Source organism: Hippoglossus stenolepis, chromosome 9 (genome assembly GCF_022539355.2).
Source record: "Hippoglossus stenolepis isolate QCI-W04-F060 chromosome 9, HSTE1.2, whole genome shotgun sequence".
Lineage (NCBI taxonomy): Eukaryota > Metazoa > Chordata > Actinopteri > Pleuronectiformes > Pleuronectidae > Hippoglossus > Hippoglossus stenolepis.
The window spans coordinates 2509553-2532358 of NC_061491.1; the positions used below are offsets into that span (position 1 = coordinate 2509553).

Sequence of the window (22806 nt, forward strand, 5' to 3'; positions counted from 1 at the left end):
GGCTGGATAGATACTGAAGCCGATAAATCAAAGGTATTTTTCCTACAAATGAGTGCTGGCCAAATACAAACATTCTCATAAAGGTTTTGTGATATGAATCAAGCTGACACTGGTGTATGCTGCCTCCAGTAAATACCCATATACCCACATTCCCAAGTCTGACTGACAAAAGCACTAACGTTCATCTGCTAATTTCACAAATGAAAGCATGTCAACCTTAAATATTGTTCAAATCCAAGCAGTGCAGGTGGTGACTGACAGAAACATGTGCAGCCCTCCCACAGAAGACTTGACTTAACGGCAGCTACTCAAAGTAGCTGCCCTCAGCACTTCCTTTACGTGGGAGCTCCAGGTCTCACCGGATTCATTCATGTACCAAAGTCAGGAGCAAGCTTGTTACCCTGTTGTGGATGTTATTGCTGATTCCTGGTAAATGTGAACTTGTTTATTCATTGTAAAAATACACATTATCAAGGCTGATTTCATACATTCTTAACATATCAATATTTTCAGTGTGCAATGAAGTAAAAAGTTTAACTTTGACCCAATAATGTCAGAGTACCGTCCTCTACTCTGGAAATTACCCTTTAATAAGGTTTTACTTTCAAAATAAGGAGGGAAAATAACACTTGAACAGGATGCTGAAATAACTTAAATTTGAGGAACATATGTATATCATATGTCGTACTACACAATTGTTGGGAACTATAATCAATAATCCTCTTTTTCAATTTGTTTTTAGTAACAGTTGGGGGCTGTGGCTCAGGAGGTAATAATAATACATTTTATTTTTACAGCCCCTTTAATACATAAAATGGTCAAAGTGCTTGACAATAAAATCAAAGACATGAAATAAGATAGATCAATAAGAACAACAATTTAGGGGGGAAAAAATAGAATAAAGACAATGGTGTTCAAAAAATATATAATGAATTAAAAGCACGATCATAGAAATAGGTCTTGATTTGTTTCATAAAAGTATCAACAGAAGAATATTGTCTGATGTGTGGTGGAGAAGTAGAGAAAGCTGCGTCCCCAAACTTTTTATAGTTCGTTTTTGGGATATTGAGCAAGCCCATGGTAGAAGACCTGAGGGAACGGTTTGGAACATACTCCGATACAAAATCTGAGATGTATGAGGGTGATGTACCATTAAGAGATTTAAAAAACAAGTAAAATAATTAAAAAATCAATCATCAGTGATACTGCAAGCCAGTGTAAAGACGCTAAAGCCGTAGTAATATGATCTCTTTTCCTATTTCTCGTTAAAATAGTGTAGCGGATTGATCTCCCTCATTCCACATGCCGAAAAGGCCTCGTGCAAGATAGCGAATCCCAAATTGCCCCCTGACAGCTGTTCTGGCAGTGTGTGAATGATGTGTGAAAGAGAAAGTGCTGCAAATCAGAATGTTTGTGTGAATGGGTGGATGACAAAATTGTACTGTAAAGTGCTTTGAGTGGTCATCAAAACTAGAAAAGCTCTATATCAACACAGACCATTTAATCGTTTTGTTTTTTAAAAGAAAACCAATCACCTAACAATGCCCTGCAGAATCAGTAAAGCTTCTGAAACAGTCTGAGAAGAACATCCACTTTACGGGCGGCTGTGACGCAGGAGATAAATTGGGACGTCCACTAACCAGAGATTTGAGGGTTCGATCCCCAGCTCATCCAGGCTGCATGACGACGTGTCTTTGGGCAAGACACTGAACCCTCATTGTGAACACTGTGATGTAAAAAAGCTCATGCAATAATGTATATGAATCTGCATGAATGCTTGTAATTCTTTCTTAACATATTGTTAGTGTCTTCTTACCTGATTAGAGTTTTTCTCTCTGCAGGTATTATATAAAACTTCCATTTATTCTCTCTTTTACAATACATGTGTTCTACTGGACAGTGATGCTTTATATCATTGCTATTTGGACAAACTAGTCTGCTTGAATTTATATATCATGGTGATATTGGTAGGACATTAAGGCTCAATCCCATTTCACCCCTACTCACTATACCCCTTAGCCCTAGCCCTGGGATGGAGGGGTAAGGGCAAGTGTTAGGGCTATACAGCCCTCAAGGCAAGGATTTTCAGACCTTTATCCAGAGCTGCTGAAAATCATCCCCAGAATGCCTTCCAACCACCGGCAGATAACTGTAAAGCAGCTTGAGACCTATAAGTAGTATTTCATTATTAAAGTTTAAATTTCAGATAATAATTGGAATATCTTAGTTATCATTTCGTCTGTATATAGTGTCACTGAACTTCTTCTAATACTTGATACATTATCTGGCAGAGTTGTACAGACCACTACCCGGACTGAGCCATTGCTTTGGTTTATACGTGAAATAATGCCGAGCAACCAAGGTTTTCAACTTCCAATGGATGAATGGCATAGAGTCATTGTACTATGCCATTATTGCCACAGTACAGAGGGAACACATGTCTTGTGCATTTACCTGTTAATTTGCTTCACCTGCATTAGCACAGGTGTTATTTGGATATTATAGGTTTGTCACTTTAGTACCTTCAAGCAATAGCATTGGTTTGTTTAAGATCTCAACAATGTTAATACATTGACATCCCCAGCAAAACTTTTTGTCGAGTCTATGCACATCGATGACTATTGATGACTTGTCAGGTTCCTGTGACGACTACTGATGATGTAATAGTTTCTCGCGATGACTCTGATGACTCACGATGACTTAACGGCTTCTTGAAGTGTTGTCTTGAACAACTCTGTTTCCAGAGGCAAGATAGCCCTCGAAAACAAGGGGTAGGGGTAGGGGTAGGGAGAAGGGGTCAAATTGGGATTATGCCAATTCAGTCAATGCTGCACTGGCCAGTTACCATAGAAAATGGAAATTCATGGGTGCTTTAGAGCAGCGGTCCCCAACCTTTTTTGCGCCACGGACCGGTTGGATGTCAGACAATATTTTCACGGACCGGCCTTTAAGGTGTGGCTACGGAGCCTCACTACGGAGGCCCTCTGGTACGGCCTCTGGTAACATCGGTAGATTTTTTTTTAATTTAACGAAATTAACGAATTGTTAATACGCGGCCTCAAATTAATTATTGCGTGGCCACGTATTAACAATGCGTGGACACAAATTACTGCCTTTTCCCCATCGCAAAAAAACTTCCCAGAGACGTTTGTTTTTTGCTCATTTTTGCTACCGTGTGGGTTTGTGTTTAGCGAAAAAGTCACGTGACCGAGACAAGCGTCTTGACATGCGTAGCATGAGTCATAACGGAGAGGATCCGGTCATTTTTCAAAATAAAACACCGTTCAGAATCAGATAATAAATAAAACAGAAATAATGTACGTTGTTTATTCTTTCTGTGCGGCCCGGTACCAAATGACCCACAGCCCGGTAGCGGTCCGCGGCCCGGGGGTTGAGGACCCCTGCTTTAGAGGATGAATGTCTTTGGTGACCATCCCTGACCTCTTGTTCTTTTGCTCTAGAGCAAAACATCTTCATGTACAAAAGATAAGGTTGTATCGAAGTCTAATTGTCCGATAGATACAATTTACATGGCCATGTTTCCCAGAGACAACTTTTTATTCTGGACAGTCTGCATCATCTAGCAAAACACCCAACACTACTTGCTAGACTAATAATAAATAAAGCTCTTGTTGCATGGATTCTTCATATGCATGAATTAGTGTTGTACAATACAGTGCTGAAAGCAGCAGTTTACGCTTGTAAACAATTTGAGTTGTTGATGTCAAATATTCCTGAACTCAGCATTGCTAGGAAACTGGTAGATCTATCATCACAACGCCGCATGAATAGGTCCGGCTGAAAGTTGAATAGCTGATATATATTTGAGCACCATCGTGGCAGTTGGTGCCCATTCATTACTTAAAGAGAGTAAGACATCAAGCCATATCCATTAGAAAGTGATATAAATCTGCTCAAATTCCTTTCAATGAGAGGCTGTTTTCTAACCTTGTAAAGGTCCCTTTGGCTTGCAACTGAGCTGAGTGGCCTTCTCTCTGCATACACTAAAATGCACATCATTGCAGGAACTCAGACTGCTGGTGTCAACTTAAACAGATATATGAGCTGTAACACTGGCCCAGTGGATTATAGCCAGGATGTGAATCTGCATATAAGAGAATACAACTAACACAGGTCCCAAGATGCTTGTTCCCCTCGACAAGAATCCATTGTGGTGGTTATCAGCTTGTATTTGAACATTTGGATAACAGTTTGTTTCACTACATAGTAATAGTTGAGTAGAGGCATCAGCCAGCAAAAAATGTCTGCTTTCATTTCCACATCCATCAGATAAGCAGATTACACATGTAAGCATCTTTGGGACTGTTGTTGTTGCTGTTTTTGTACATTTACATATTGATTTAGATACATCAACTTGTTTACTCTATAAAAATACAAATGACCTACAATGAACAGATGTCATTAAAGTTGCATTTATAGATTTTTCTTTTGTCTCTTGAGGGCAGTAGAATTAGCTAATAACGCCATATTGACAAATTTCACTTCAAGCTGAACAAATTATTATCAAACTTTAGCAGTTTATCTGTCTTAATTTAATTAACTTAATTCATCTAAAGGTTAAGTGTATGGGATTTAGTGGCATTTAGTTGTGAAGTTGCATTTTATAACCAACTGAAAACCTCTCCAATCCTTCAGATGGTAATTCTTTCCTTTTCTTTAACCCGTTAGCTGCTGAGTTTGTCAGTCGCCTGCTTGGCGCTGGACAGTGAGTTTATCTGAGCTATTTCACTGCAAACAGCTGTATGCAGCTGGAAACAGGAGGGTGTGTCACTATGAATTTGATCAAGTGTCAATATACAAATGTGTTTATTGGTGCATCTTTAAATGGAGGGCATTTTCCAACTGCAGCTGCTGTTTAAGTTGAGGCAAATAAAAACTACTAGTCAGGGTTAAAGGTTAAAGTTGTTTTCTAATTTGTTGTTTATGATTGTCGATATTTGCATATAATTATATAGTTATTGCAAATCAATTGTTAATGTTAAATGGTTTCACTACTTCCATGTTTGTCTTGTGAAGTGTTGTATTTTGAAGTTTCAGTCTCATGTGTATAACAGAGCATATACACAGTTTAGTTTTAGTTTAATCAATGTAATTTTCTTATAAGGTGCATAAAGAGACATTTTATTGACTCTATAAACATAACCTAAGGTATACCTTTGTGCTTCATGTCAATTTTATTCTGTGTTATGAGCATAACTTCAGTTCACTAAGTAGTAGAGGATAGAACTTGCTGCTGGTGCTCTGCTTTTTTATAACTCTACACCTACCTGTTACAGTCATATCTGCATAGTATTGTGCAGTGCACAGTTCCGACCCTATGCTGGGATACAGTGGAGGAAGTAATGTGCGAAAAGGCAAAAAGGGCCCAAAGACTAATCCTGACCATGGTATGTTCAGGCTGTAACACAGTGTTTTAGATGGTCCTTTAGTCATTAACTAACAGCCCCACAGCCACAGCCCCAGCCCCTGTCCCTGTCAGCAAACTGCTCCTGTGGATGAAAATAGCAGTTTGTCCTCTCTAAAGGACAAATACACTGCACTTTCCGCACCCTGCACATGCACTCTTTCTTCTACTCATTATCATGAATGATCAGTGAAACACAACTTATGATTACAGCAAGGGGGGAGGCGAGAGTGATCCTTGTGATTTATTTGCATATAGTGTACAATAGTTAAATATAATTTTGACGGTAATAACTGTTTATAATATTGTTAGTAAAGAAGCTAATTTCAGCCAAAGACAAAGCGGACAGTGGCTTGTGCCCCTTTAGCCAGTATTGTATATGCATGTCCCTGTTTGAGAGTGGTCATTGTCAAAATAAGTAAATCAGGGGTTCCTGTTATCCTCAGAGGGCTCAGTCATAGAGTTTGACCAACGCTGCATCTGTTTTACATAATCATGTTGTTGCAGGGAGGTGAGAAGGAGAGAAGTCAATAACTCATTTCTCACTCAACTTACCCGGCTCTACGGCAGCGGCTGCGTTTCTCCATCCATCTTCATGTTTCTCTTCATCAGTCGTTATAAAAAGAATCAATCATGCATTTATTTTGTCTAAAATATATTCTGTTGAGCATTAAGTGATATAAGACTGTTGCAAAACCGGGTCATGGTAAAAAGTCAAATATGGCTGTTTATTGTATCATAAAAAAATGGTATGTTACATCAGATGAACAAGGAGGTTGAGCATTAGTGATGCAGGAATTAATAGGACTATGGTTAGCAATGACCTCCATTCATTCAAGACCCCTAGTAATTTGTTGCCACATTCTAAACAAAAACAATCACTGTATTTTTCAGATAAATGTTGTTCCCTATAGAGCATCAAGTTCTGAATGGAGTAATTATACCAATTGTACACAGACACATCAGTTTACTAGTAATGAGAAGCTCTGCTCAGTCCAAGAAAATAGTTGTATAGTGTCCCTCGTTTTGTAGCCTGTGAAATTAACCCTGATGATGTCATCTTAGATTTGGTTTAACAATGCAAATCTTTTAACAGAGAAACTGTTAACGACGAGGGTATGGTGCTATAAAGACGTTCATCATACAATGAGGGTCCAATAAATAGATAGCATCAGCTTCTGCAGATACCATTCTTTTTCTTTTTTAAAGCTATCTCTTGCAAATTCCCCAACTCTATGTTAAATACTAAACTGTTTTTGGTATTTATTTACAGCATGTAGTGTGAGAATTTGTGGGTGAAAATGGTGATAACGGATGGTTGCATTAGTAACCCAGGTTCCCAGCGTGGAGAGACTATCTATCTATCTATAAGCAACACACGTGCACGGCCACCTCGACTAACCTTAATTGTAACGCGTTCCTGAGAGGCTCTTGGTTGGAGTAAAATGACAGTTGAGTTTGAATGAGCCACCAGAGTTATCACACATAGGCCCAAATGAAGGAGCTATTTACATATATACACTATGTACACACCAATAGCCTAAGTCAGAGGTGCCACCAAGGCTTTGCTAGCTCCATCAGATGCCAAGGCCAGCTATAATAGGTGGAAGGCCACTTAGGTTGCAAGGCTAACTTGAAAGAGAGGACATCACTCCGAGCTGATGTGGCTCGGAGGCACAGTATGTCAGGCCATGTCCTGCTGACTGCCACATTCATGCAGTAGAACCCAATGAAGTTGGATGGGGTCGACCAAGAAGCTCAGATATGGGGGCACCTTGCCATAACAAAAGAGGTAGCAAGGCCCTGTGTGGAACCTGTTTAGGGGTGCCTGCCTGCCTTTCTATACTTTCCAATTATACCTTTCTTGCTTCCATAACACAGTGGGAGTGCCTCATCTTTGAAACTGGTTCACCCAGGCAATTAGGCTGGTAGCAAACGAAGAGCTGGTCTGTCATCCTGTGAGTCCATGTCCGCTGGAGATACACAGTCAGGGGTCTGACGGGGCACAACAGTGACTGCCCTCTTGCTCCACCATCCTGAGTAGGGTGGAAAGGGTGGAGCTCCTCGGACTGACTTGTGTGGGACTCAGACCAATGTTGGCCGGAATGTAGGGTCCGGGCGCAGCACCACCCTAGCATCACCCGGCAAGAATCTCCAGCAGTCCTCGTGCTCCTCGAAAAATGCATGGAACTCTCCCATTCTTTTCGCGGACACAGTTGCCAGCATGAATGGCATCTAAAGAGAAAGCCATTTCAGCTCCACTGTTTCCAGGGGATCAAATGGCTCATGCTGTATGGCTGGCAGCAGCTGACAGTGGCGGCTAATCAGTGCGTGGCCAACAGATGATGTGTCTTAAAAGTAATACACTTCAACTGCCCCTGTGGGGGGGGGGTCAGTCCCCATACATATGGAATGTGTAGGTTGGAGAGATAGTCTTGTCACAATAGAGAACACCTCTCTCGAAGTGAACATTAGAAATTCAAAGAACTGCTATTGTGCCCCTATAGAAGTTACTGATTTTGTTGTGGTGTATCAAACAACATAATGGTATTTCTCATGATCGCACAGTATAAGTAATACAAAGTAATAATACCTATTCTGAATAGGGCTGTGTTTAAATTTAGGTTTTTGGATTAGTTGTTACATTTGAATAGATTTATGTGACTATTATATCTATAAATTAGGGATGCACCGATATGGAAATTCTTGGCCGATACCGATATTTAAAACAACAATCTAGCCGATAGCCGATACCGATACCGATATTTGTTTATTACTTGCATGTGGCCTTCATTACACACATTCTTGGTGTGAACGCCGGTTTACACGCGCTGAAGCGCCGCCCGCGCCGCAGAGCGTTATTCCTAAGCGCGCAGCCGCCTGGCTGTTCACACGGACCCGCATTTCTCCGCGCCGGTCAGCCCGTGATTCTCCGCTGGTTGTTGTATGTAACCCGTTCAATGTCGGGTGTCTGGGGTAAATGACGTATTCTCCAAGCAAGCCTTTAGCCCCCCCCCTCTCTCTCTCTTTTTATCTATATGACTGCTTGTGTGGCTGTAGTGGATGGGCAGAGGGGGACATTTAATTATGTGATTGGGAAAATTAAAACTCCAGGACAACAGAAGGGGAATACAAAGTATGGGATGCATATTTGATCATTTATATCATATAAAATATGTCATTTATATCGTTTAAAATCATTTTTCAGTCTGTTTCCTGGCGCGATACGCTCGCAGCTTTAACAGGGGGATGGGAGGCGCCTGGCTTTCCTTGGCGCTGCGCTGCGCGGCGTGGCGCTTCAGCGCCAGTGTAAACCCGGTGTCAGTGTATCATAATCTGGATGCCAGATTGGCAGGCTGCAGAAAACATACCAATGAATATCGGCCAATGTTATCGGTGAAAGTCAAGTTTATTACCGATACACCGATAGCAGTAAACGAGGCGAATATCGGCCGCTACCGATATACGGCTGATACATCGGTGCACCACTACTATAAATATATATTTAGTTGGGAAAAAATATTGACAAGCACAATTACTTTGGAGTCTTTCATGGTGTTTCATTTGGTCCAAGTGTTCAAACTGAGCAAGTAGTGTGAACATGATTAAAGCGCTTTAGTAAAACATTTTAAATGGCCTGCCTTCTCTCTACATATGTGACAGCCAACGTGGGATTAAGTTGCTTTTCAACAATCCAACAATTAGTTTGAAGCTAAACTGAGTCCTCATGTTTGTCCCTTGGATTTGTCCTTGTCTTTTTAAGATAAGGATTTATCTCCATACAAACATCAATGTAATCAAAAAAGTCAATCACAGCTGCCTTTTAGATTAGAAGATATCATCCACATTAAGCAGACATATTTTCCATTTTGCTCTGAGGATGGCACCCGATAATATCAGATGAATATGTGCTGCACTTTTCCTATGAGTGGCATATGGGGTTCAGTATCTTGCCCAAGGACACTTCGGCATGCAGATTGGGAGACTGGGATCAAACCCCCGACCTTCTGGTTAGAGGATGACCGTGGCTCTGCCACCCAAAAAAGAAAAAAAAAAGAAAGAAAAAAAAAATTAAGCAAAGATCAGATTGTATAGAAAGATGGAGGATGCATTTCCACTTCCTCCCACTATCAAGAAATAAATTGAAAACATCCTGGTTACAAACTCGGCCATCTTGCGCTGATGATGTAATATGGAGTCAGAGTCTTCACTGTAGTAATCAGGGATGGAACCAGCACAGTATCGAGGTCCTGCTGATACACACACTCCACCAAGTGTGTGGTTGTAAAACCAGACTTACTGAAAACATTTGCATTTTACTTAATTTATAGTCTATGCTTAATACCTGTTTACTTTCCCATCACCCATATTTTTTTGAGTGCTTATCTGCAAATGTTAGCATGCTAGCATGCTGAAAAAAGACATTGAAAATGGTAATTATTATATTGATCACACATCAGCATGTTAGCATTGTGGTTGTATGCTAACATTAGCAATTACCTCAGAGCACCATTGTTCATCCGTTCAATGTACATCCTCACAGAGCTGTTAGCATGGCTGTTAGTCCTGATGAATTATATTTTAAGGAGTCAGCCTCTAGGGACCATGGCTATCTGTACTATTTTATCTACTCTTAGATAATAAAAGCACCATGAATGTCTCAGACCACAGAGCAGTTGACCACTGATTGATTTTCCTCACTTATGTTCTGATGAATTACACCGGCAGTGAAATTCTGCTCTGACATATTGTGCTCAGAGGGACTAGGAGCTCACCTATTGTCTGACTGTTTGAATGAGGATAGTTAGCCTCAGTGAAGAATTTGTGTTTTATTTTGTGTGTGTGTGTGTGTGTGTGTGTGTGTGTGTGTGTGTGTGTGTGTGTGTGTGTGTGTGTGTGTGTGTGTGTGTGTGTGTGTGTGTGTGTGTGGCAGCCTGCAGACATCTCAACAAGTTGGGTTATAGGACGACCTTGGATTTTACACTCACTGGTATTGAAACTGTGGCCTAAGGTTGCAACAGTGAAAATAATATTGTCTGAATCACGGATTGAATGCATTGCATATAATATTGGTGCATAGTCCTCAGAGAGAAGTGGTCTGTGTTTACACAGTGCTCTTCTAGTCTTGAAAGCACTTTACAGAACAGTTTTGCCATTCACCCATTCACACACACATTTACAAAGTGCATGTTTTTATCATACATCACTCACACTCTGTCGGCACAGCAACCTGTCAGGGACAATTTGGGGTATATTAATTTACAAAAATTAAAGTTCAGGAAAATATAGTGGTGTTGGTTAAAATAAGTTCTTCCTTTGGATAAGAGGGCCTTCGGCATCATGGTTATAAAAATACTAAATGGTTAAGGTTGTGGAACTCTTCTGAATAAAATAAAGAACATTTATTCATTTCTCAATGAAAACAAATAGTGGTCGTCTGTGTGGACAATACGTTTATACTCACTCTTGGTCACTTGACCTACACCCTTACTCCTGTCATAATTACTATGCCCACTAGGGTTACCGAACAATGAAATGCAACTGTGGGTTATAATAAACTGCTAGAATAAACGACTGGAACAACCATCTGCCAAAGTAATCTGTGTAAAAGCGAAAGTGTTTCTTAAAAGAGATTTTTTCAAATGATGTCATATTTTCATTGCTGTGATCACCACAAATTTAATTCTGTTCCCCTCCAATTTGTTGTGGGGAGATAAAACTCTCAAAGAAAACCTTGGATGATTTATTTTCTTGTGTGGCTGTTTTGGGGATAATTTTGAATGTGAAACAAGGTGTGACTAGAGGGGAAATTGGCGTGCCCATCAGCCAACCAGAAGCAGAGTAGGATGGAGCAATGACAATTTTAAGAAGTGAGATTTGCATTCATTTTGTTTTCATTTTTTGAGTCCAATAGCATATACAGAATAAAGAAAAACATTGATCCAATGACAAAGATACAATTTAACAGAGTAATTTTTTTTTTCATTTTCTATAAATGATCTTACATATTGATGTTTACTGATAATCATTACAACAGTGTAGAAATTAATAAACACACAACGAGACTGTTGTCTGATATATATATAACCTAAACTCGATTGGCACAATATAGGAACATGTTCGTAGGGTAGCGTCTGGAGGAGGGGGTCTCTCTTTCAGTTCTTTGCTGGCAAGCTCAGAGCCTATGGCACTGTTAATTATAGCGTTTGAATCCTTTTTATCTTAATGGCTGTGTTCATGTTTTGATTGTTGTGGTTGTGTGAAATTGGTTTTTCAGTGGCCAAGACAGCATTAAGGTCTAATGAGCAATGGGCCACCATGACCAAGACTCGTCTCTAAGGGTTAACACAGAGGTGGGCTTAATTCTACTGCAACAGAAATGAACACTACCGAGGGGTGTTGGTGTATCAGGCTCAGGTATAGCCCCTCAAATCTGTCCCTCATAAGTATGCCATGGTTAATTCATGTGTGTTTACTTACATGAGCCTTCCAAGTCAGATTTATCGAAGTGAGCAAACTTTTGTTGTAAATCCGTCACCTCGACCTAATGACCGCCATCTCTTCAGGAGGAACACATTCATGAGATTTCATCATTTGCATAGTTGGTCCCTTATAATTGCCAAGTAAGGTTGCTAGTTCCACTCTTCCCCTTGTTCACAAACAAAGAAACAAAAACAGGCTACACGGACATTGTCAATATGGATTATATGTAGCACTGCCCTTGATCATCATCAAGAATGCGTAGAAACAAACTCCATGCAGACTTTTCATACCCGCCCCGGTGTCTGCAGTTGGTCTTGTCTTTAATCAAACTGGCCTGTTGCAGGTGGGGGACCAGATTCTGGAAGTGAACGGTCAGAGCTTTGTCACCATCTGCCACGATGAGGCCGTTCACATCCTCAAAACAGGACGCCACCTGCTGATGAAGGTGAGGGATGTTGGTCGTCTGCCCCACGCACGCACAGTGGTGGACGAGACCAAGTGGATCTGTAGCCAGGGCATAGCTGAGACCAACGCCACGGCTAACCCGAGTCCTGTCGCCAACCCCACTGTCAATGCTGGTGTCCACACTAGTGTCAGTGCCACCACCAGCAGTTCAAGGTTTGTACATTATACCAAATGAAATTGAACTACTTGCCAAGTCAAATTAGAACTAGAACTGTCAGCGCAATGGAGCAGAGACATTGTAATGGATACCTGAGCTGTGCTGTGAAAACACAATATGTTCAGTGACTGAAATGTGTATTCAGAAATTATTAAGTATTAGGATATTGACAGGAAAACAGCGTCACATTTAATTTTACACCCTGCAACTAAAAACATGTACTTACATCCAGATTATTCATCTTTAAAAATGTAAACACATGTCACAACTGCAAACGACTTTGATTGGTCACCTTGGGCTGCTTGTTATCACATCTATAATAACTATATTACACCTAAAAGAGCAGGTATACGTACGTTTTTTTCCCCAGTTGTTTTTCCTTGGTGAGTCATGTTCAATTTCATGTTGGGTGTTTGTGGGTTTTTTGACCAGTGGAAAATGGGCTTGCACACACGCACACGTTTTCCATTCAGTACTGAGACAAGGAGAAATAGAGATTTTCTAAACGTGACAAAACTGAAGAGAATAACTAAACCAAGTCTTAAGTATGTCAAATCAACTTTTGTTTTTACACAGGAGATAAACCTCAGTCTCCATCACAGACCCATTCCTTCGTCACATCCTCTTCCATACACAGACTTCACTGCTCTTTATATTATTCTACCTCACCTGACTTCTAAAGCCTTTCTGGGAGAAAATGGAGCCTGCATTTAGAATGCCACCCTGCACACGGAGATGATTCAATGACAGGGCAATTTGGGACCCACTGGTCATTCCATATGGGTTTAAATAGCTGAACAGCTGCTGTGTGACTATTTGCACCTGAGTGCAGACAACTTTGTATATTAAAACACTATTTGGTTTAACTGTTTAAGATTCATCTGTCTAGTTTTGCAGAGTCGTATAATCACAGGGTTTAGTTAAAAAAGAACAAATGACATAGTCCGTGATGACTCTCAGAAATGAATCAGGTTAGTCACTTACCCAAAGTGTGTGGGTTTGGTAAAGTCACCTGTAATGGTAGCAACTGCTCACATTGACCCTTCATTGTAAGTTCCATTCTCAAGGTCCATTCATACATTAAAGGGCATTTTTCATCACTCTATTGTTATTCTAGTTCACAGTTTGATTCAATACGTCGAAAGTGAAAAGAAATCACAATGAATCTATTCAGACAGTCGTTCAGTTCATTTAAAACGAAATCATTAACAACAGAAACGTTGTCGTTCTGTGAACAAAACCTCACCGAGTGGGACCTCTATCAATGAGAGTGGCTCTGATCGGAGAGGACAAAAAAAGCCCTACCCTGCAGCGGGGGACGGTGTTTGACAGCTCCATTGTGTCTGACAGAACAGCAGTGTGGGGACTCCGCTCTCTCTCCCTTCTCCATCCGTCTCCCGCCTCTAATGGAGCTGGCCCTGATTGAGAGTTTGGGGAGGTATACATTTCTTTCCCTGCTGCTGCCTTGGAAATCGTTCAAGTTGCCTCTCAGCTCCACACTTGATTAAACTGACAAAGCCACGGCCCTGCCTCAGGCTCAGCTCATCTGTGATGTTGTTGTGTTTCTTATGTTATACATGTACAAGAACTGGTGAGGCGTTTTGGTATTTAATGTATGTGTTGCTCTTAACTTGTTTGGAGGATGACTATACACTAACTGGAGATGATTGGTTCCTTAAATATGCTCTGCATTGTTTTCTTCTCTGTTACAGACCATCATCAGCCAGATCTTCACATCTAATAGCAAAGGTAAGAATGGCAGCCATGCATTACCGCCCTCTGTGTACATATTAACACGCTTTAAAATGCATGTATGCTACTGACTTGACTGGAAGATTCTACATCCAACATGATTCCTCTAAATTTGTTTCTGACTCCTGAACTGAGGTGAGACTGAATTAATGTTGGAATCACTGATCCTCCCAAAGACATTAAAGCTCTTAATTTTCCAGTTAACAGCCGACTTTAACTATATAATTTTGCAACATTATACCTGACATTTTCACATGTGGATGTTGAAGATTCATGCAGCAGGCTTGTCACCGAGACATTCACCAGTTTCAGTAACAAAAACTTGGAAGTCGGTGTTTTTACTCAGGCAAAGATCATTTGTCTGGTAAAGGAAGCACCACTTAACATCAGTCTAATATTTAGAGTAGACTGTGTGTTTATGAGGTTTAACAAGACCTAAAGAGTTGTCAGTCTTAGTTGAGACAACCTAGCTGCATCGTATTATTATATCAGTTTCAGTCTCTATAATCTCCCACATCAACTTTTATTCATATCATTAAGTGATTTCATCAAAACTGTCTCTGTCTTTGCAGCTGATAACAAGTCCAGATCTTGACTGAATCTTTGAGCTTTTGTCTTTTTTGAAATTCCTTTCATCTTACAGATGTTGAGAGATGAATCTAAATGGTTTTGATAATAGTTCAAAACTGGATTTGGATCTGATTTAAATGCTATCAACCCCAAGTGAAGCCAGTGTGGAAGGACCTTAAATGCAACACCACTGATGTAGTGGTGAAGGCATATTAATTTGGATGGGCCTGTATAAAAGGAACTTTTATTTTATAGAAAAAACAGAGACTTAAAAGTAGAAGTAGAAAAAAGAGCAAACATATACAAACTTTGGAGAAACTGATCATTTTACTTTGCACCAATCATTGACAGCTAAACATTTCCTATACAACAGAGCTCCGTCTTTAAAGGCTGCACATAAGGTGACATGAACAGCTATGCATTGGCTTTACTGTACAAAGGCACTGTTGAGTACCATAGTTATATTTAACCTGGATGTGTATGAAGTGTATGAGTGCTGCAGGTCCATTACTGGCTAAGTGTCTGCACTGATGATGCCTGCTTTAGGTCAAGAAAAAAATGCCTTGGCTTCAAGAGATTCACTTTCAAAAAGTGAATACCAGTCAAAGTGGTCTCAATCACTACATTCAGTCCTATGGTGTAGTGTTGTCTGAAACTAACCCCCTGATCGCTGCTCTCCCTGGCAACGCTAAACTATATAACTTGTGTATTTAAAGGTAATGTACGGAGCCCGGGGAGGGACATAGAGAAAGAAAATTGATAAAAAACACATACTTTTGCAAGATCTCACAAAAGTTTTGCAAAGTTTTTCGTTTAGTACTTCAATGTACTTCCATGTTTTTCAATATACTTCCAGTTCAGTTCAGTAACATGGAAACCACTGGAGCAGTTCATAGATTATAACTTTGAGCTTAGCCTCAAATATAAAGATATTGAATCAGTGCTTGGCAGTAGGTACGGGGTTCTTGGCATTTTATTATATACATTAATAATGCAACATTCACATAAATGATTGGTATTACTTTATACCTCTGCTTTAGGAGAAAATATTGTCCTTAACTATATTTATTTGTCCTTTTTCTCTCACTATGTTCTTTATAGATTAATATTTTATATACGAAAGAAATGTGCTGATAAAATTTGATGCCACTATAGATAACGCTGCTCAACAGTATATAAAATAATTAGTACTTCTTCCAACATGACCACAAACTTCAGTAAAATTTCTACATACACATTAATGTTGTCTATCAATAACAATAACTTCAAATTATAGAATATAACATTCTGTTTGTCTTTTTAATAGTTAAGAACATTGTTAGCACAATGCATTTTCAATGCACAAATGTTACTGGAGTATTTTCATATTCCCATTCTACAACTTTCAGGATGTAAAAATGTCCTCCAGTGCTGATCACTCCACTCCTCCTGTGGTGCCCCAGTGTAACGTTGTTATCTAACTTCATGCTCGTCTCATGGTCATCCCTCTGGAGATGCTTCTCCTTCCAGATGCTGACTTTCATTGATGTAGTCAATAAAAGAGCCAGTCATTTGTTGTCAGGGTTCATCCTTCAGGCAGTGATTGTCCCCAGGCTCGGTGCAGATTGAACTGGATACTTCTGTGGCCTTTGGCACTGCAGTAAAGACTACAGGCAGGGAGCAGACTTCGCTGTAGTCTGTAACATAGGCACTGAGATAAGTATACACTTTAACTGTGTATGTACTGTATGTACTGCACTTTTGAGTCAGGCCATCTAATAAATGAGCTGGTGGTCCCTTTCAGCTGTGATTGACAGATCACTCACCAGCGGCTCTCTCCAGCTCATGACTCTGACATATGGAACTTATGTCCAATCAATAAACTGTAATCTTTCTCCTGATGCACAGCTGTTCAGTTACACTTGCATGCTGTCACTTTATATTGTGTTAAGCTTATTGTTACTTGATCATAGTACCTGCCCTGTTAGCACTGTTCATCTTAGTTTATGATATCAGTTTCTGGTCTGTATATAGAACACATTATCATCATTGTGATCAACCAGTGAGCCTGGGAGCTAGAGGGCTGATTCTGTCACTGGCATATATTAATTCTCTGGTGCATTAAGTTAAGAGGCCATTGCACAAAATTATCTCCTCACTTTAAGCCAATACCTTTTATCTGTGGCTGCATCTGAAAGGTAGTAATTCCTAAGCAGTTGTTTTACTGCTCTGTAGTGCTGTGATTTACAGATTTAGAGTAGAAATACAACGATTACATTTGTATGGTCATATTCATGGTTTCATGAACATTGTTTATTTCTTCCATTATTGTACAAGTTGAATAAAACACCTCACCCTCCTGCTGCAGCTTGGTAGTGCTGCTCTGCAACATTCACACAATAGTATGATTTCCTGGAGACGCCTTTATTCATATGTTGAGCTGTTGATGACACGTGTCACTGTGATTGGCTCAGCTGTTTCAAACACCAGTGATCTCACTGGCTCAGGGTGAATCTATTGAATGTACATTCCACCTCAGCCAGCTCTCTTGCACTTTGCACCGTGGCACATAAATGAACCAACACAGGAAGTGCACTTCAAGATGCCCACACAGTTGGTGCACCTAAGACCGACTACTCTGGGCTTGCTGTTGTGCTTGTGCAGTTAAAAAAGGTATCCTATAAAAGCTGAGCAAGACAACAGTGCCAAATCTTAAATCTCATAAGCCATGGCAGCAAGCAGAGTTGGCAAAGGGAATCAGCAAAGAAGAGTTTCTAAAGGCAGCTGAGCGAGTAAACTAAGTTCCTAGTCTGCTACACAGCCACATCTTGGAGTCCTCAACATCCCTGATGGTGAACTGACACAGGTACAGTGATGAACAGCTGACTTCAGCCAGTCATCGATTTCAGAAAACGTGCCCACACACACAAAGACACTTTTATCAAAAGTCAAACTGTGGAATGTGTGGAATCGTGTAAATACCTTGGGACTATTGTTGAGTCCAAACTCAACTTTGATGCAAACAGTGAAGCTCTGTGCAAAAAGGGTCACCAGCGTTTGTACTGTTTAAGGAAAATGACCTATTTTAATATTGACAAAACAATGCTGACACTTTTTTTATCATGCTTTTATTGAGTCTGTTTCATCTTTCTTCTTTGGTGTCATGGTTTGGTACCCTGTCTTTAAAGGACAGAAACAGACTGAGTCAGATAGAGATCAGATCAGAGACATGTCGGCTGATTGGTGAGCATCAGATGAGCCTAGAGGCCCTGTGCACCAGACAGCTACAGAGGATGGCCAGCTCCATTACTAATGATGACTCGCATCCTCTACATGGGGAATTTCAACTTCTTCCCTCTGGTCGAAGGTTTACAGTCCCAAGGGGTAACACAAAACATATTATATTTTTGAGGTGTGTTAGGGAAATGAGCATGCACCACCTGCTTTGGCTATGGCATAGTATAAAATGTAATACATTTAAAGGCATATAGTGGAGAAACATGGACAAACTCTTTCTTATTGACTTTAACTACAGTATTTATTGGTGAAAAACCCAGCACAGTGACTGGTCCCTTCATTTTTTATATTTTCATTTGTGTGCAGATGAAACAAACAGGACGGGGCATGTTAATTAGAGAGCTTTGAGCTGGTGCTGCGCTTTGAATTATGCGAAGAGCGAGGCTACTCTGTTTCCCTCTGCTCCGAGCTAATTGCTTATTGGCTCTGGCTCCATACCCACATGACAGTGGTGTTAAGCACAGGAACTCCAGGATTTCTATTATAAGTACTGAGATGGACACAAACTGTTTTGCTTCACCAAGTGATATATTTGCCGTTGCTATTAGTGTTTGTCGATGTCTATTGACTCAGTTCACTTTGCCAAGCGTACAAGCGAGCGATGAGGCTGCTGACCCTGCTGACTCAAACTGCTGCAGGTAGAGGATTTACTCATGGTACTGCTGCCAAGTTTTACTGTTAGTATATGATCTGCCCTTGCACATATATTTGCATTATTTGTTGTGACTTAATTTGATGTGGTTGACTGAGCTCATTCTGTTTAGGATGTTTGTAATTGGGTTTATGTAAAATGATGCTGAATGCTGTGAGTTTGAAAATAAAGAAAATTATCGCAGTGCCAACTTCCCAAACCTCGATAGCCAACTGAGACTGAACACTATCAATGGAGTCATTCAAAGTGCAGGTCAAGTCACTGATTTGCTGAAGCAGGTAAACGTCTAAGTAATAGATCTAAGAGGAGACATGCGAGCATCAACCATTCTGGCTGACTGTGACAGGCCGAGCCCCCTGCAAGCATCCAAATATGTGTTTTACATGTAACATCAGTACAGCAATGATTCCCCAAATCACTCAGAGTCTGAGTATCTTGCAGAAAAGCTGTATTTGTCACCTCCAATACACAGAGTTAGTTCAGAGGGCAAAGCAAATACATGTTATTCATAGTGTGTATCTCATTAGAGGTAAACTCTATGGGATTTACATGAGAATGCATTTGCAAACAACCACCCACACATAGACAGTGAGGAACCCACACCCACTCCACAGATACGCACCCACACACATACAATATTGTAGGCCTGAGGAATAAGAAAAACATTGAGTTTACTATTGTTAGTGGGCTGATCTCAGGTCAATGAGCAGTTTATTCCACTGAAGTGTCACGACTGACTGTGTTTTCACACCTGCCATTCTGACCAAAGACAAAAAGAATCCATGTTTCTTTGTAGCTAATGATATTGTGTAAATAATCTGGTCCCTCTTATATCATTTCCACTTCTTTCTGCCGTGTTGTTCATGTCAAGCCCTCCTCTCACTGAGCTCTTTATTGAATTATCTCTGTTGATGCTGTAAACATCTAAGCTACACGCTAATAAGTGCAGGAAATCAACACTGTCTGGATCAAAGGCTCTGCTCTAATTAAGCAGCTATTCTTCAGAAATGGATCTACTTTCCGTGCCCCATGCTGGCAAGGCCTATTGAGTGTTTTAAATTCAGATCTGATGGGTGGCCTTGTTGATTTAATGCACGTTCAACAAGCATCACAACAGACGCTTGGTATCTATTAATAAATTACAATGGATGTTGAATGGGTTCTGAGCGACAACACGTGTAGTATTTAGTGCATTTATGAAATATAAAGACATATATCACACACCTAAAATACACTACAGACACCAACCCTAACCACCAGTTTAAAGATTAAGTTCATATACCTGCCCCGGGAACCATAACAACAATATAACAAGGAAACATTTGTATTGAAAAGATCGGAGGGGCAATGCATATTTATACCCTGCATGCGCTGTATATCCCCCGGCCAGACAAAAGTGTTTTGTATTGTTAAAATGCCAAATAACAGTAAAACATCTCTATCCTAATAATCTTCTGATTAATGTAAGCTTTGGATTGTTTTATATTTGCCTTTTTAGCTATTATTTGCTGAGGTGTGTTTAAAAATGTGTTTTCAAACCATACCTTGACCTTTGACTGATCAGCTATAAAAGTTAATAATCTGGAGATAATCTCCCAAGTAATACTCCCACCAAGTTTAGTGGAATTCCCTCCATGCATATTTATTTAGTACAAAAACAAAAGATACAACACTCTATTTTTACACGTCGAGATTACGAAAAAAAAGTTATTAAAAGAATGCACACATCCCAGCAGTTGTATTGAGTTCAGCCAGCATTTCCACTGGCTTCCTCCGGTGTTTCCCCAACATGAACAACACAGCAGCTGTACTCACTTCAGCCAGTAGTCCTCCTCTCTTCGCGAGGAGAACAAGCGAATACGCACCGGTGGTAATTATTCGCGTTACTGACGCATAACGTGCCGAACAAACGACTAACACGAATAAGCACAAATGATCCTGCGTTGTGAATGCAGCCTAACAGACAATATTAGTTTTCAGTCATCTAATGAACTACTTATTTGTTTTGCATTATTAACAGAAAAACCTTTGTGGGAAGGAAAGTCTTTCCCTGCAGCTTTTTCAAAAATTCAGAATGAAGTTATTTACATGTAAAGCCAGAGGAACACACTGAGGCTGTCTACCAACAGTGAGAAGTGCTAGGTGGAGCTACTTATGAAGATTGACTCACCCTGCAGCTTTGAAGTGGTGGCTTTTTTCTGAGGATGATAATCTCATCTCCTGTCATGTAAAGGATGAGAGGAGGAAATGGAAGCTGCACACATCTGAAGACTTCCCATTAGCATGCCACTGGACCTGTGGAGCTAGATAACGCTTCCTATTCTATCTGTATGGGACCCTCATTTCTCCTTTGTCATGTCTCTTATTGCTTTCTCCATGCATTGTCCTGTCTGTGTCCATCCAGCCTGCAGTATACAGAGGTGTGGGTCCGCCAGGTGTCCAGGTGTCTTTGGAGCAGCAGGCCTACATGCTGCTGACAGAACCAGAGAGGAAGACCATGGTCTACTACTTGCAGGAGTACCAGGAGGGACACATAGGAGTGGAGCCACTGACCATGGCTCTGTTTGAGCTCTTCAACACACATGCAAAGGTAAAGCAGCCTGGCAGCTACAGGATGACTGTACTGTTGGTCTCAATGATAACAGAAAAAGAAATAAATATTTTCAAAATAAGAAATAATTTTCTAAGAGTATATCTGAATGTGGGAATATAAAGTCGGATAACCGGACTGCAGTCTAGCTCACCTATATACTGTATGTGGGCAAATACTCAGATGTCTGTGGAATGGAAAATACATAAAAAGTTTGTACCAAATGCTGCATAGACTACAACACAAATTAAATTAATTAAATGAATTAAAAAAAAGGATGAATACAGCCAGGACAGGGACATGCTTGGTGTTGCCATGGTGACTTGTGAAATTAGTTAGTTATTCCAGTGCAGGACAATCAGGTTCAACTAAAAGATGGAAACATTCAATTTTCTGAGATTGTATTTTGCATTTGTCAGATGTATGATTAATATTTTTTTCCATTTTCCATCAGTGTTGGAAATGTTAAATGTTGGAAAGAAAATCCAAATTAGAATTACATTAACATTAGTAGAAATTAGCGGAATCTTAACTTGAATCTGATTCTGCAACCCAGAACACAGGTCATCATCATGCCTGTTTCAAGGATCAGATCTACTCCCCTGACAGTCATGGCTGCTTACTGGCCATGATGTAGGCAAGTTAACAGTTTTTTCCTCTAAATGCACTTTGGTTAGAGTCACGAGAGGAATTGTGTGTGCTCATGCAAATACAGAGATAAACTGTAACATAGACTATAGCATGAGAGCTTTGTTTGGTCGCATGGTGGGAGCATCAGCATTGGCTAGTCTGTGTTTTGACATGGGGTAGATGCATCTGCAATGCACATGTAGATTATTGACTTCAGTCTGACTGGCTGCCTCAGGTTCGGCTGGACCCTTATCTGAACTGTTGATTTCCGTTCTCTCCACTGTTGCCAAGTGTTTGCTCGTTGTAGAAACTGTTGGGTTTCTCTATTGTAAGGTCTTGGCCTTACTATATAAAGAGCCTTGGCATAATCTATATTGTGATTCTGTGTTATACAAATCAAATTGAATTGAACTGAATTCCACATTTAGGGAGCTGTAATGATGTCCATCTTTGTAAACTCTCATTGTCAAGGTTATTGTTGCCTTATTGGTTTATACATAATTAAAACCAAATCAACTAGATATGCTGAACACATGGAATGTATCTGTCAATATCAATGTCCAACTTCAGTTGAGCAGGTCTGACACTTCAGAAGTGTAATTTACTGTACATTCAAGATTTCTATGCCCTTCATTCACAACCCAGGTAGGACTTGATGACCTAATTCAGTTGTCATGTTCTCGTATCTCAGAGCAGCATCCACCTCCTCAGGCACTAATTCCCACCTTACTACAAGCAATTTCAAATTCAGCTACTCTACAAGAGCATTGTAAGTTCAAAACAGAATTCATAGTAATAGTCTCATG

At 40.2% G+C, this 22806-nt stretch overlaps 1 protein-coding gene across 1 annotated transcript in view; it reads left to right on the top strand.

Moving 5' to 3' along the window:
* The window catches only part of whrnb (whirlin b), a 90804-nt gene that overhangs the window by 51536 nt on the left and 16462 nt on the right, over positions 1-22806 (top strand). Inside the window, exons 4-6 of the mRNA XM_035165088.2 lie at positions 12252-12526; positions 14243-14279; positions 21185-21370. Of these exons, the coding sequence (XP_035020979.1) occupies positions 12252-12526; positions 14243-14279; positions 21185-21370 (498 nt within the window). The remainder of the gene's footprint in view (positions 1-12251; positions 12527-14242; positions 14280-21184; positions 21371-22806) is intronic.